The 12,615-nt window shown below is 39.4% G+C and overlaps 1 protein-coding gene across 3 annotated transcripts in view; it reads right to left on the minus strand.

Moving 5' to 3' along the window:
- Positions 1–3,992: 3,992 nt before the first annotated feature.
- Positions 3,993–12,615, minus strand: part of ERICH1 (glutamate rich 1) — a 109,482-nt gene continuing 100,859 nt past the window's right edge. For all 3 annotated transcript variants that reach the window (XM_073336183.2, XM_073336185.2, XM_073336184.2), the window contains 2 exons: positions 6,435–6,615; positions 3,993–5,245 (listed from right to left, as the gene is read on the minus strand). In XM_073336183.2, coding sequence (XP_073192284.2) covers positions 6,542–6,615 — 74 coding nt within the window. In that variant the 3' untranslated portion in view covers positions 3,993–5,245; positions 6,435–6,541. The remainder of the gene's footprint in view (positions 5,246–6,434; positions 6,616–12,615) is intronic.

Here is a 12,615-nt window from a genome sequence, read left to right on the forward strand (position 1 = left end):
TGAAGGGGGGAGAGAAATGAAAAGAAGGCAGTATTAAGACTAACTAACGGAAGCTCTATTACTACATCTAATACTGAAGGAAACAAACAAGAAAACACTAAGAAACTCTGTTAATGGGATTTGCTAAGGCTCTCTCTCAGGCCAAAGGCAGTTGAAAAGGAACTGAGGGCAGAGCAAGAGACTGGGAGAGCACATGTGTGAGTCAAACAGACACAGTTATCTAAAATCTCCGATCTGAGGTCCAGGGACACGAATACACCTACAGTAGAGTACCTATAGGGACACTACTGGAAGAATCACCTGAGCTTTTCGATTTGATAAACGTGGAAGGCTGGTTTGTGGCCTGGTGGTTAGGATACTCGAATCAAGAGTCTGCTGTCTGATTAAAAGCATTGTTTTTCATCCCAGATCACTCAGAGCAAGGATTTGAACTTGATTCTCCCACATTCCAGACCAGTGCCATAACCATCAGTCTATACATCATGAAAGTCTCTCCCCCTTTTCCCCAGGAAAACTTTTTGAAACTGACATGTCTCCATGAAACTTTTCAGCTTTGACAAAATAGTATATTTTGGCTAAATGAAATTTTGCTGAAAATGTTCAAACCAGCTCTAATTGCGAACAGCTCTTCTTGCACACCTTGAAGATCCTGCACAGCCATGTGTGGGCCACTCACTATTTGGTCCTTAATATTCTCTTGATTTTTCTTTGGCATTTCCTAGGGGGGCTTTTAAGAGAAAAACAAAGTAAAACTTACCTCTCCCAGGCTTTGAAGTTCTGGGGGCTTGCAAAAAATTGACAATAGCAAATGTTTGCTGAAACTATCTGGCTCGAAGAAGCTGGAACACCTCTCCCCTCCATATCTTAGGACACTGTCCCTCTCTTGCATACCAGAGGTGAAAGTCTCTGTCTTATACTCCTTAGGAGCTAAGCAGCTTATAAGATGCATGATTTCAAGGCTCCCACTTGTGCTCCTTACCAACTTAGCAAGGAAGTCCAATGTAAAATGTACTGCACATGCACAGCATGCATCTTTGAAAAGTTCATGACTTAATGAATTCAGAATTTAACCAATACAAGGCACTTCTGCTCAATGAGGACTATGATTATTCCAATTTTCAGTTTTCATAATTCAGCAATGTTGGTTATAGGGCTGTTTCAATAAACGTTCCAGGATTTTTGATGTATTTAAAATAAAGGGGAAAGTATACCCCTCAACTCTCCTCAGAATTCTAAACAGATAAACTCTTTTTGCTAAAACTTAAAAACAAAAAACCCACCTAAAAACACTTATAATTTGGGACCAGACCCAAGGTACATCTAATCTAGTATTCTGTCTCTGACAGTGGCCAGATACTTCACAGAAAGAATGCTAAAAACCCTAACACAGGCAGAGATGGGGTAATCTGCCCCCCTTATGCTAAACTAACAGAGCATAAGGTCTAATGTCTCATCCAAAATTTACCATTAATAATGATCACTTTGCATATCCTTGTTATCCATATAAATGTTCAATCCCTTTTTGAATCATGTTAGATTCTTGGCATCAGTGATTTCCTGTAGCAGGGAGTTCCACAGTTTAATCTGTTTAATGTGTGAAAAAGTACTCCTTTTACTGGTTTTGAATTTCTCACTTTTTAATTTAATTGGGCAGTGACCACAAGCCTGGAAAATTTCAACCTGAAAAGTCAAAATTTTGGTAAGTTTTGAGAACTAAAAACAGGATGTTAAAATGGAAACTATGAAGAAAATGACACTTATATTAGTTACCCCGGTCGTATTACTAAAAAAACAGGGCTTGCTTTATTTACCCACATGGTCTGGCTGTCCACTCACATTTATTACTCCTGAGTCTCATTCTGCAACGCTGCTCTTAAACCAGTTTTCTTCCATCTTATATTTTAGTATGGCATTACTGCATACACTCATACACAAATATACACTTATAACCTTGCATTTATCCACAGAGAACTTTATCTGATTGAAACTGGCCCAAATTTCATAACTCTCCAAGATCTCCTGCAGTTTTATTTTATCCTCAACTGTGTTTATAATCCCAGTTAGTTTAACAGCAGCAGGTTTGATTAGTGTTTGATCTCATATTGCACATCATGTATAAAAATATCAATCACCATTGACCGCAACTGGCTAAACCATTAAATGTTTCTTAGGCTTGTTTTGTTTGCAGTACTTGACTTTTTTGCACAAAATGCACGGATTTTACAGTGGCTACAGTGAAAACAAATTAAGAGATTAAACACAATCTTCTCCCCACTTCTAATTCATATTAAATACTTTTTTTTTTGAATGAGGAACTTCTTATCATGATTTTTGGGACTAGACAGTTTACAAGACAATATCCTTGTATCGTAGTGTGTAACCCAAAGGTACATTTCAATTTTTAAATAAATGGCTTCAAAATACTATTACAAATTGTACAGAAGAACAACAAACTTTGAATAACCAACAACATCTCTCAGTTGTCACTATTTCCTTAACAATCTTATATATATTTGTGTTTTCCTTTAGATAGAAATTCTTCCCTACTGCATGAAATTATTCATGACAAATGACAAAAGTTAAGATGCTCACATGAAGCAATTTCTGCTATGCCAACAAAACAGTCTTTAAAAAGTGGGACACAAGAACTTTCCCACTTTCTAACAATCAGTCTCTTAAAAAAAAAAGACAAAAGGATTAATGCTGTCCACTATCACCATCACTGTGTATGGTGAATGTGGAGCCTCTTGAAGAAGCAATCAGCAAACATTTGGGAATTTCTGGAAGTGAAGAGGAGGAATGGAACATAAGGCATTTTACTACAAGGGATAACCAGTTAATGAATCTTATTAATTAATGAGTATTTACAAAAATTGTGGAGAGGAGTGAAATATTCCCTTTGTCCTAATTCTATTCTAATATGCCAATGTTTAAATGGAGCTCGTCATGGCTGAAAAAGAGACAAAACACCAAACCAGCAACTCAGTTAATTAAAATGGATTAAGGCAGTGGTCCCCAAACTTTATACCTCATGCCCCTCCTTACCCCTGTCTGCATCCCCCTCAAATCAGGGATGGGAGCAGGGATATGGCTCTGGGAGGGGGGGACATGGACAGGGTAAGGGGTCTGACCCTGGGCCCATAACTGGAGGAAGGGGTAGGGCTGGGAGTGGAGCCTTGGCCAGCAGCTGGGACCCAGGGTATGGGGCCGGAGCCATGAGAGGAGCTGGATTGGGCCCCAGCTGTACCCCTCCAAACATTACTTGGGGGCTCTCCACAGTTTGGGGACCTCTGGATTAAGGGTTAGAATTCAAACTGTCAAACAAAAAGGAGAGAGACAAAGTAGATGAGGTAATATCTTTTATTGGTCCAACTTCCAATAGCCTTGTTCACACTGAGTAGCAATTTACTCTGCGACTAGTCCCACAGAAGTCATTGAGATTACACATGGAGTAAAATGTTCTTCCTTGTGAGTGAGGGTATCAGAGTCTGGCCCCTTTAAGTATGCAGCAACTTAAAATTGAGCTGCACTGTTTTAAATGAATACTGCACATGATCAAATCCTTTTTATGGTGAGGGAACAGACCAAGCATTAAAACGGAAATATTATTACAAGACATGGTTTAGAGTTTCCAACTGTAGAATTCTATCATACTCAACACAGCCTTTCACTATTGGCTCGTTGCGGTCATTTCCTACTTGGACAGCACCTTTTCCATTCCAATCCTAACTGCATGAGGACAAAACTGTCTAATCCACCTAAATGTTGATTAATTAAAAATGAACTAATATTACAGTATAGAGAAAGAAGATGTTTGTGGAAGATCAAATACATTGATCAATGTTCTACCATTATTAATACAATGTTCTTCCATCTGGAACAATTCAATAAAATAGGTCCCAGAGCTGGGAGGAATGGATATGAAACTATTTCTATTATACATCTCACTCTCTTCCAATCACTCAGTGCTCTCCATCCTCTTACACTGTAACGGGCCCATCTTACCAGCAACAGCATGTTAGTAAATGGATAGGAACCATGGACCACATCCCATCCAGTCCCAACATGCCTGAGGTGTGCTGCCAGCAGCACTGACTAATTCTCCTTTCCTGTGTGCTGCCAAAGTGCAAGCAGCCAAATTAAAGCTGCTGGCTCATGCAACCTTAATTTGGACCCTTTGTGCACGTTCTTTATTATATAGTTTTTAATTCCATGAACACAAGTATGCTGTGCTTAGGATTCCTGCCTCATTCAGTGCACAGGATGGACAGTGCTCACTTAATAAGCAGCTATTCAATATTTTGTTTTCTCCTAGTTTTTCACTGTGCGGTGCAATGCCTTATTTTCTGCACACTATTCAAACCCTGCTCTGAAAAAATAAATTATTAATTTCCTCATGGGCTTTTCTGTGGTGCTCCTCACTATAGCATCCAACTACTTCACAAACATTCACAAATGTTCGCAACACCCTTGTGATGTGAAGGCGTGGGGAACGGAGGCACAAGAAATCAAGGTCAGAAGTGTCAACTGATTTTGTGTTCCCAATCTGAGATACCCAGTGCTTGACTTTTCAAGGAGTTTAGCATTGTATAGCACTTTATATATTCAAAGCATAGCTCCCACTGACTTCACTTATCACCATCATTATATGTATTGCAGTAGAGCTTAGGAGTTCCAGTCATGGACCTGTACTCCATTGTGCTAGGTACTGTGCAAACAGAGAAAAGAACGGCCCTGCCCAAAAGAGCTTACAATGTAAGTATACGACAAGAGTCAATCAATGGAGCAGACAGACCGACAGGGGAGTACAAGGAAACTATGAGATAATTTTGGTCAGCATAATAAACTGTCAAGTTTGTAGGCCTCACAGGAAAGAAGAATTTTATTGAAGGATTTGAAGGAGGACAATGAAGTAGCTTTGCAGATGTTTGCAGCTGTGAGTGCTCAACATTTCTGCAAAACAGACCCCAGCCTCTCAAGTCAGGTAAACAGAAAAAGAAGAACAAAATTAGTGACCACCTGTGAAAAGTTTGATTTAAGCGACTTGCCTAGCATAAGAACTCTGTGGCAGAGGCAGTCATAAAATTCAGATCTTCAGGGCAGCATTCAGCTGCCTTAACCAGGAGACAATCCTTTCTCTTCCAACAATACCCTGCTTCCTTCACTGCACACCTTCCCACTTCTGCAAAACCACATTGATCGATCCCCAGAGTGGTCCATCCTGTGCACTGAATAAGATGGGATCCTGTGGAAAAAAATAGGATGTGATCATGTAATTAAAGACTTTCATTCAGCCCCCTTATGCATATGCATTATGAAAGTTGCACTGGTAAGTCCTAGTCTCATCCCTTCATATTCCTTATGTTGGGTCCCGGTTTACCTCTTCACTCCAAGCCTTGGTGCCAATATGGGGGTTATTAACGGCACAGGAGAGACAGGTTCCCTGAGCTCACTTCTGGTGCCCAGATCCACTCTTGCCCGGAGTAGCCACTATAGGGAAAGTCAGACTTCACTCTGTAGCTCTGGGCTGGAGGGAGCCTGCACAGTCCAGTCACACACAGGAACTGTGAGGAGATGGAATCTATGGAGATGGTAGCTATTAAACTCTAGCAAATCTCTACCGAGCATTGCGAACTGCAATATTTCAAAGGTTTATAACTTTGACAAATTTGGACAGATTTTCACAACGACCCGAGAGACACATCCCTGACACAAACGCCAGCCCTTGCCAAATTTCAGGTCCCTGCTACAGTGCATGGAGGAACTTATTAGAGCTTTCTAAAGAAAAGATAATCAGAATTTTTTAAAAATAAATTTATAAATATATATGTAATTTAAAATTATTTAAATGTTTAATAAAAAAGCATGGCTAGAAAGGAGATGTTCTCAGAGTTTTAAAAACAACTTTATTTTCCTTCTTGTCTTTCTCAAAAACAGCAGAACTGTTGTGGCTGAACTTTCCAAAAAAGTCAGCCTGCGGCAGGTCACCCAGCATGGAAAATTTCAGCTCAAGTGATTAAAGTTTGGCAAAATTAAATGCAACTAAAAAAAAAGGTCTTATATGGGAAGTGTTGAGCTACCTTACCAACAGGTGGTGCTATAAATTCCACCTAGAATACATTCTGACACTCTGCAAACAATAATGGCTAAGAAGCACATTTTCTAGAAAGAAATTACCAATAAACATTTAAGTTTAATGTACCTCTTGAATCTTTGAACACCTAGAAACCATCCCATATGTCCCTAATCCCGCAAAAAGATGCATCTGTTTGCACAGATCCAACTGCCGATTCAGGCTCTATGTTAAATGATTTGGTTGATGCATGTCCACATGTAAGATGTTCCCAACCAACCAAAATACAAAATCAAAGTACTTTTATATTGCTCATTATCTTTTGGAGGACAGTCAATGATATGAAAAATACTTCATTTACCTTGCTGAATATACAGCATGTACGCTGCTATTTCTGAACATTCGCTATTCAGTTTACAGTTGGTATATTAAATTTTAACTCTGCACAGATGGACACACACACATGCTTTATTTCCTGTTCTTCCCAGGAAGGATATCTGTAATCCAGTAGTGGAATAGAGAAGAGATGATCTTGGCATGATCTGAAAAGAAGAAAACAAATTCTTCCTGAAATATATTTGTGGTATTTTTCAGCAATCAAATACCTGAAGGTTAAAAAAAAAGCTTTATAAACATATGTTTTCATCTGACATTACCATTTAAGAAAAAAAAAAAACCCTTGGAGCTTGAGACACCAATATAAATTTGAAGACGACAGACCAAATTCATTTCTGGAATAAGCAAGCGTGACTCTTCATAGATTAGTTGCTTGTACCAGGGCTGACTCTGGCCTTATACTGTTTAGTGCAACCACTGAATTATTTCGTAATCAACAACATTGAAAAGTGGATTAAAATGACACAACCACAAGTGTATAGTTGAGGCTGAAACAGTCTGTGATCTGCATCATTTCCTTAGGTATTCTCTGAATGGAGAGTGATTTCACCTACCCTTTATTTATTATTATTTATATTTCAGCTGCATTCAGAGCCCCAACTCATAGAATCATAGACTAAGGTCAGAAGGGACCATTATGATCGTCTAATCTGACCTCCTACACAACGCAGGCCACAGAATCTCACCCACCCACTCCTGTAACAAATCTCTAACCTATATCTTAGCTACTGAAGTCCTCAAATTGTGGTTTAAAGACTTCGAGGTGCAGCAAGTGACCCGTGCCCCACGCTGCAGAGGAAGGCGAAAAACACCCAGGGCCTCTGCCAATCTGCCCTGGAGGAAAATTCCTTCCCGATCCCAAATATGGCGATCAGCTAAACCCTGAGCATGTGGGCAAGACTCACCAGCCAGACACCCAGGAAAGAATTCTCTGTAGTAACTCAGATTCCACCCCATCTAACATATCATCACAGGCCATTGGGCATATCTACCGCTAATGGCTGAAGATCAATTAATTGCCAAAATTAGGCTATCCGATCATATCATCCCTTCCATAAACTTATCAAGCTTAGTCTTGAAGCCAGTTGGTCTTTTGCCACCACTGCTTCCCTTGGAAGGCTGTTCCAGAACTTTACTCCTCTGATTGTTAGAAACCTTGGTCTAATTTCAAGTCTAAACTTCCTGATGGCCAGTTTAATCCATTTGTTCTTGTGTCCACATTGGTACTGAGATGAAATAATTCTTCTCTCTCCGTGGTATTTATCCCTCTGATATATTTATAGAGAGCAATCATATCTCCCCATAGCCTTCTTTTGCTTAGGTTAAACAAGCCAAGCTCTTTGAGTCTCCTTCCATAAGACAGGTTTTCCATTCCTCAGATCATCCTAGTAGCCCTTCTCTGTACCTGTTCCAGTCTGAATTCGTCTTTCTTAAACCTGGGAGACCAGAACTGCACACAGTATTCCAGGTGAGGTCTCACCAGTGCCTTGTGTAACGGTACTAACACCTCCTTATCTCTATTGGAAATACCTTGCCTGATGAATCCCAAGACTGCATTAGCTTTTTGCACAGCCATATCACATTGACGGCTCATAGTCATCCTGTGATCAACCAATACTCCGAGGTCCTTCTCCTCCTCTGTTACTTCCAAGTGATGTGTCCCCAGTTTATAACAAAAATTCTTGTTATTAATCCCTAAATGCATCACGTTGCACTTTTCACTACTAAATTTCATCCTATTACTATTACTCCAGTTTACAAGGTCATCCAGATCTTCATGTATGATATCCCAGTCCTTCTCTGTATTGGCAATACCTCCCAGCTTCGTGTCATCCGCAAACTTTATTAGTGCATTCCCACTTTTTGTGCCAAGGTCAGTAATAAAAAAGATTGGTCCCAAAACCGATCCCTGAGGAACTCCACTAGTAACCTCCTTCCAGCCTGACACAGTTCACCTTTCAGTGTGATCCATTGTAGTCTCCCCTTTAACCAGTTCCTTATCCACCTTTCAATTTTCATATTGATCCCCATATTTTCCAATGTAGCTAATAATTCCCCATGTGGAACCATATCAAATGCCTTACTGAAATCGAGGTAAATTAGATCCACTGCGTTTCCTTTGTCTAAAATATCTGTTACCTTCTCAAAGAAGGAAATCAGGTTGGTTTGACACAATCTACCTTTTGTAAATCCATGTTGTATTTTGTCCCATTTACCATTGACCTTTAACTACTTTCCCCTTCAAAATTTTTTTCCAACCCTGTGCATACTACAGATGTCAAACTGACAGGCCTGTAGTTACCCGGATCACTTTTTTCCCCTTTCTTAAAAATAGGAACTATGTTAGCAATTCTCCAGTCATACAGTACAACCCCTGAGTTTACAGATTCATTAAAAATTTTTGCTAATGGGCTTGCAATTTAATATGCCAGTTCCTTAAATATTCTTGGATGAAGACTATCTGGGCCCCCCTGATTTAGTCCCATTAAGCTGTTCAAATTTGGCTTCTACCTCGGATGTGGTAATATCTACCTCCATATCAACTGAGCTTGTGCTAAGCAATGTGCAGCTATATAAAAGCACAGTATGGCCAGAGCTTCAGCCTTAACACAGAGATTCCCGTCTATTTTAACTATATTTTTGATAGCACAGCAATGAGTACCGTAGATATACCTATCACATTTAAGATGCTCTATAAAGTCATTTTAATGCAGCTTTCCTATTTTATTTCCTTTTGTATGAATAATCTGCAAAAATGTTATTTTGAATAACTTGAGGCATATGTATTAATTTGAAGGCACATGTACTGTACCTAGGTGCAGCATAACTATTACTTTTCCTGGCCTGCAAAACACAAATGAAATATTTTTAGAGGACATCTCTCCAAGAAAACCAGCAAAAAGTAGCTTTCAGCTCTTTAGTGAGTGATAATTTCCTAGGCAACAAGAGAGGAGTCTATTTTAGACTTGATATTCGCCAACAAAGAGAAAATGTTAACAGACAAGGGAAGGGAGCTAATGAGTAGAAACTGAAGAGGTCATATATCAGGGAATAATGACATTATTTTTCTACTGGATAATTACCTATGCTCTTAACACACACTCAGAATTAGGACTAAGAATCACTCATTCTAAAATTTGTAATTCCCAACAGCATATAAAAGCTTTATCTTCTAGTCACAGACCATTTTTTGTCTCATGCACAATAAGGTGACATGAAGCAGCTCAACCTCCCCTCCAACGTAGACTCACAAGCAGCATTCTGTTTCCCACACTTTCTGGAAGAGGTGAGTGAAACTTCTATGAGAGATTCCTTTATATTTGACCCCTATCCCTACCCTCTTCAGGTGTATGGAAGATTTTGGGTAGAGAGGGCTAGAATAGGGGTCTCCAAAGTGGGGTGCGTGCACCCCAGGGGGTGCGCGGCAGGAGGAGTGCTGCCGGCACGATGGCAGCAGCGCTCCCGGACCTTTGATTCTTCGGCCGCAGCTCAGCTGTCCCCGCTCTGTCTTCGGCAGCACGCCGGCAGTAACTCTTTTTTTTTTTTTTTTTGGTGCTTCCCTAGAGCTGGACCTGGGGGTGCGTGATCCAAAAAGTTTGGAGACCACTGGGATAGAAAATAGTACACGTTTTTTGTGAAAAAATTCAAAAGAAGTGAAAAATGTTAGGTTTTCCTTGCAAACATTTTCACAATTTTTTAAATTTTGAAAATGAACAAAAATATTTTTAGAAAAATTGCCATTTTTTAATCTTATTTTTAAAAATGAAAATTTTTGATCACCTCTAACTTTGGGGTGATTACTGAGGTGGAAACCATCCAACTCCCTCAGTCTGCCTCCCCAATCCCCTTCCTCTGGTTCTGGAGTGAGCTAGGGGACCACCTCTATATTGGTTAGAGTGCACCACATTATCATAGGCGTCCTGGATTTCCCCGTCTCTTTTCAGGTACGTTTCCTCACTTGGTACGAAGTCCTAAGGGCCAGAGAGAGAATGACAGCTTGAAGTGCGCATCTCTACAGTTTCACTGTCCTAAGCAGTCTCTGCCATGTCCTCTGCCTGCAACTCTGATGTGTTTCCCACCTCTTCTTCCGGACATCTCCACCACCACCATTGCATGCTCTGCCAAAGAATAGGAACTAAGAACTTAAAATAAAATGTAAATTTCCTTTTTCTTCTTTTCTTTTTTCTTTCTTCTGTCTACTGAACAATACCTCCCAATCACAGTATTGTTCTGGGAGGTGTGGAGAGAATTCCAGATAAATGCTTTATTCAATTATCTTTTTATAACAGGGTAGAGCATAACACCATTATAAAGTTCAGAGATGAGGAAGATACATTATTATGTATAAGGAGAGGGTCCGCGTAAAGACTTTTATTCATTCTTCTTCATGACTCCCCACTGCAACATCCTTCATTAAGGGAAAAATACCCCCCACAAATTATTAGCCATTTGACCCAGGTGTCTTGCACTGAATCATAACCACAGGGAAAAGGGGTTCTTTTGTTAACTTATTGCTTCTTGAAGCACAAGAGAAAAAAATGGGTTTGTTTTGCAAAAATAAGCCTCTTTGCTAATACTAATAAAAACTGTTTTCTTTTCATCAAGTTAATGAGGAATTACCCTTTATTCTAGGGCATCACAGCCCAGTAAAAAAAAAACAAACCAAAAAAAACCAAAAAAAACCCCACACTCTAGAAACAAAGGCAAGAGAATCATATGAGCAAGTCCTGATGGAATTTAGATCTCATGTTTGGGAAATATTGCGGTTACTAAGAAGTACTCTATGTTTTATCTTTTTGAATAGCCCTGAATTGTGTTTCTGTAATGAGCAGCTGGAGTTTGCTGAGGCAGCGAACTTCTGTAACAGCTACAAGGAAGGTTGTCTGCTTTTATCAGCTTTCTATTGTAGATTAAATCTGGGGTTTTTTGGACTATGAAAGAAAAAAGTTTATTAATTAAAAAGGTAGAAAAATAAATACATAATTAAAAAATTATGTCGGAAGTAATTTCTTACCATTACATTGTAGCTCTTTGAGATTTCAAAAAATAAAGTTAAAAAGTGATTACCTCTGCTGAGGTAAGTTAGTATAGAGCAGACCTTTAAATAACAACACTTAAAATACAGAAGGCTGGATTCTTCTCTTACACTGGTGTACGTGAGGAATAGAAATTTGATTGTATTGACCAGTGGAAAATAGGTGTGAGTGACAGTAGAACTGAACTAGGAGTGACTAAAGACATGAGGAGAAAATCAACTGGGAGAATAAATAAGGCTGTACACCAACAGGGATGTTTTCAGTCTTCTAAAAGAGGAAAAATACTTATTTCAAAGGGCAGCTCTGCTGTGAATGCTTATTTTATATTTTCTGAGTGGATTTTTCAAAGTTAATTTGTTTTCTTTTCCTTATTCTATTCAACAGTTGTGTTTTACCAAAAAGAGAGAGAGAGAAAAAAGGTGAGTCTGATCCAAAAGCCCACTGAAGCCAGCTGAAAGATTTCCATTCACTTCAATGGGTTCCGGGTCATGCGCACAGTGACTATAATGACTTTGCACATGACTCAACTCTCACTTCTCATTGACTTAATGGAAGATGAATTAGGCCTTTTGTTAAAGGCCCAATTCTGTTACCCCTATTAATGCTGAGTTGTATTTTGCTTTGAGAGTATTTACTCTGAAATCAGTGGGATACACAACGTACTTAAGGGTAGCAGAATCTGGCCCTAAAATTCCAGCTCCAACTTTAAGCAGTTCACCTGTGATCACAGTGAGGGATGATTCTTTACATTTACTGTACACATGCATTTTATTCCACATGCAGATGCACTGCCAATGCACCAGGTCTTCAAGTATTGAAAAATTTCAAATGTACTTTTTGAAAGAGTAGGGAATAATAACTGAGTTCTGGTTAATAGCCTCAGACTGTAAACCCTTCAGGACAGAGATTCTCTCTCTTCTGGGTCTGAACAGCAAAATGATGCACAAAACCCTACTGGGGCCTTGTGGTGTTACCATCACATAAAATTATAGTAGGTTCTAATGCCCAGTCCTCTATGAATTACTGTCAGGTATCTAACGGCTACTGTCTTCACTTACTCAGTTACTGCACTACTGGAACAGAATACAGCCCTGTATTCATAACCTAAAC

This window comes from Lepidochelys kempii, chromosome 3 (assembly GCF_965140285.1).
Source record: "Lepidochelys kempii isolate rLepKem1 chromosome 3, rLepKem1.hap1, whole genome shotgun sequence".
Classification (NCBI taxonomy): domain Eukaryota; kingdom Metazoa; phylum Chordata; order Testudines; family Cheloniidae; genus Lepidochelys; species Lepidochelys kempii.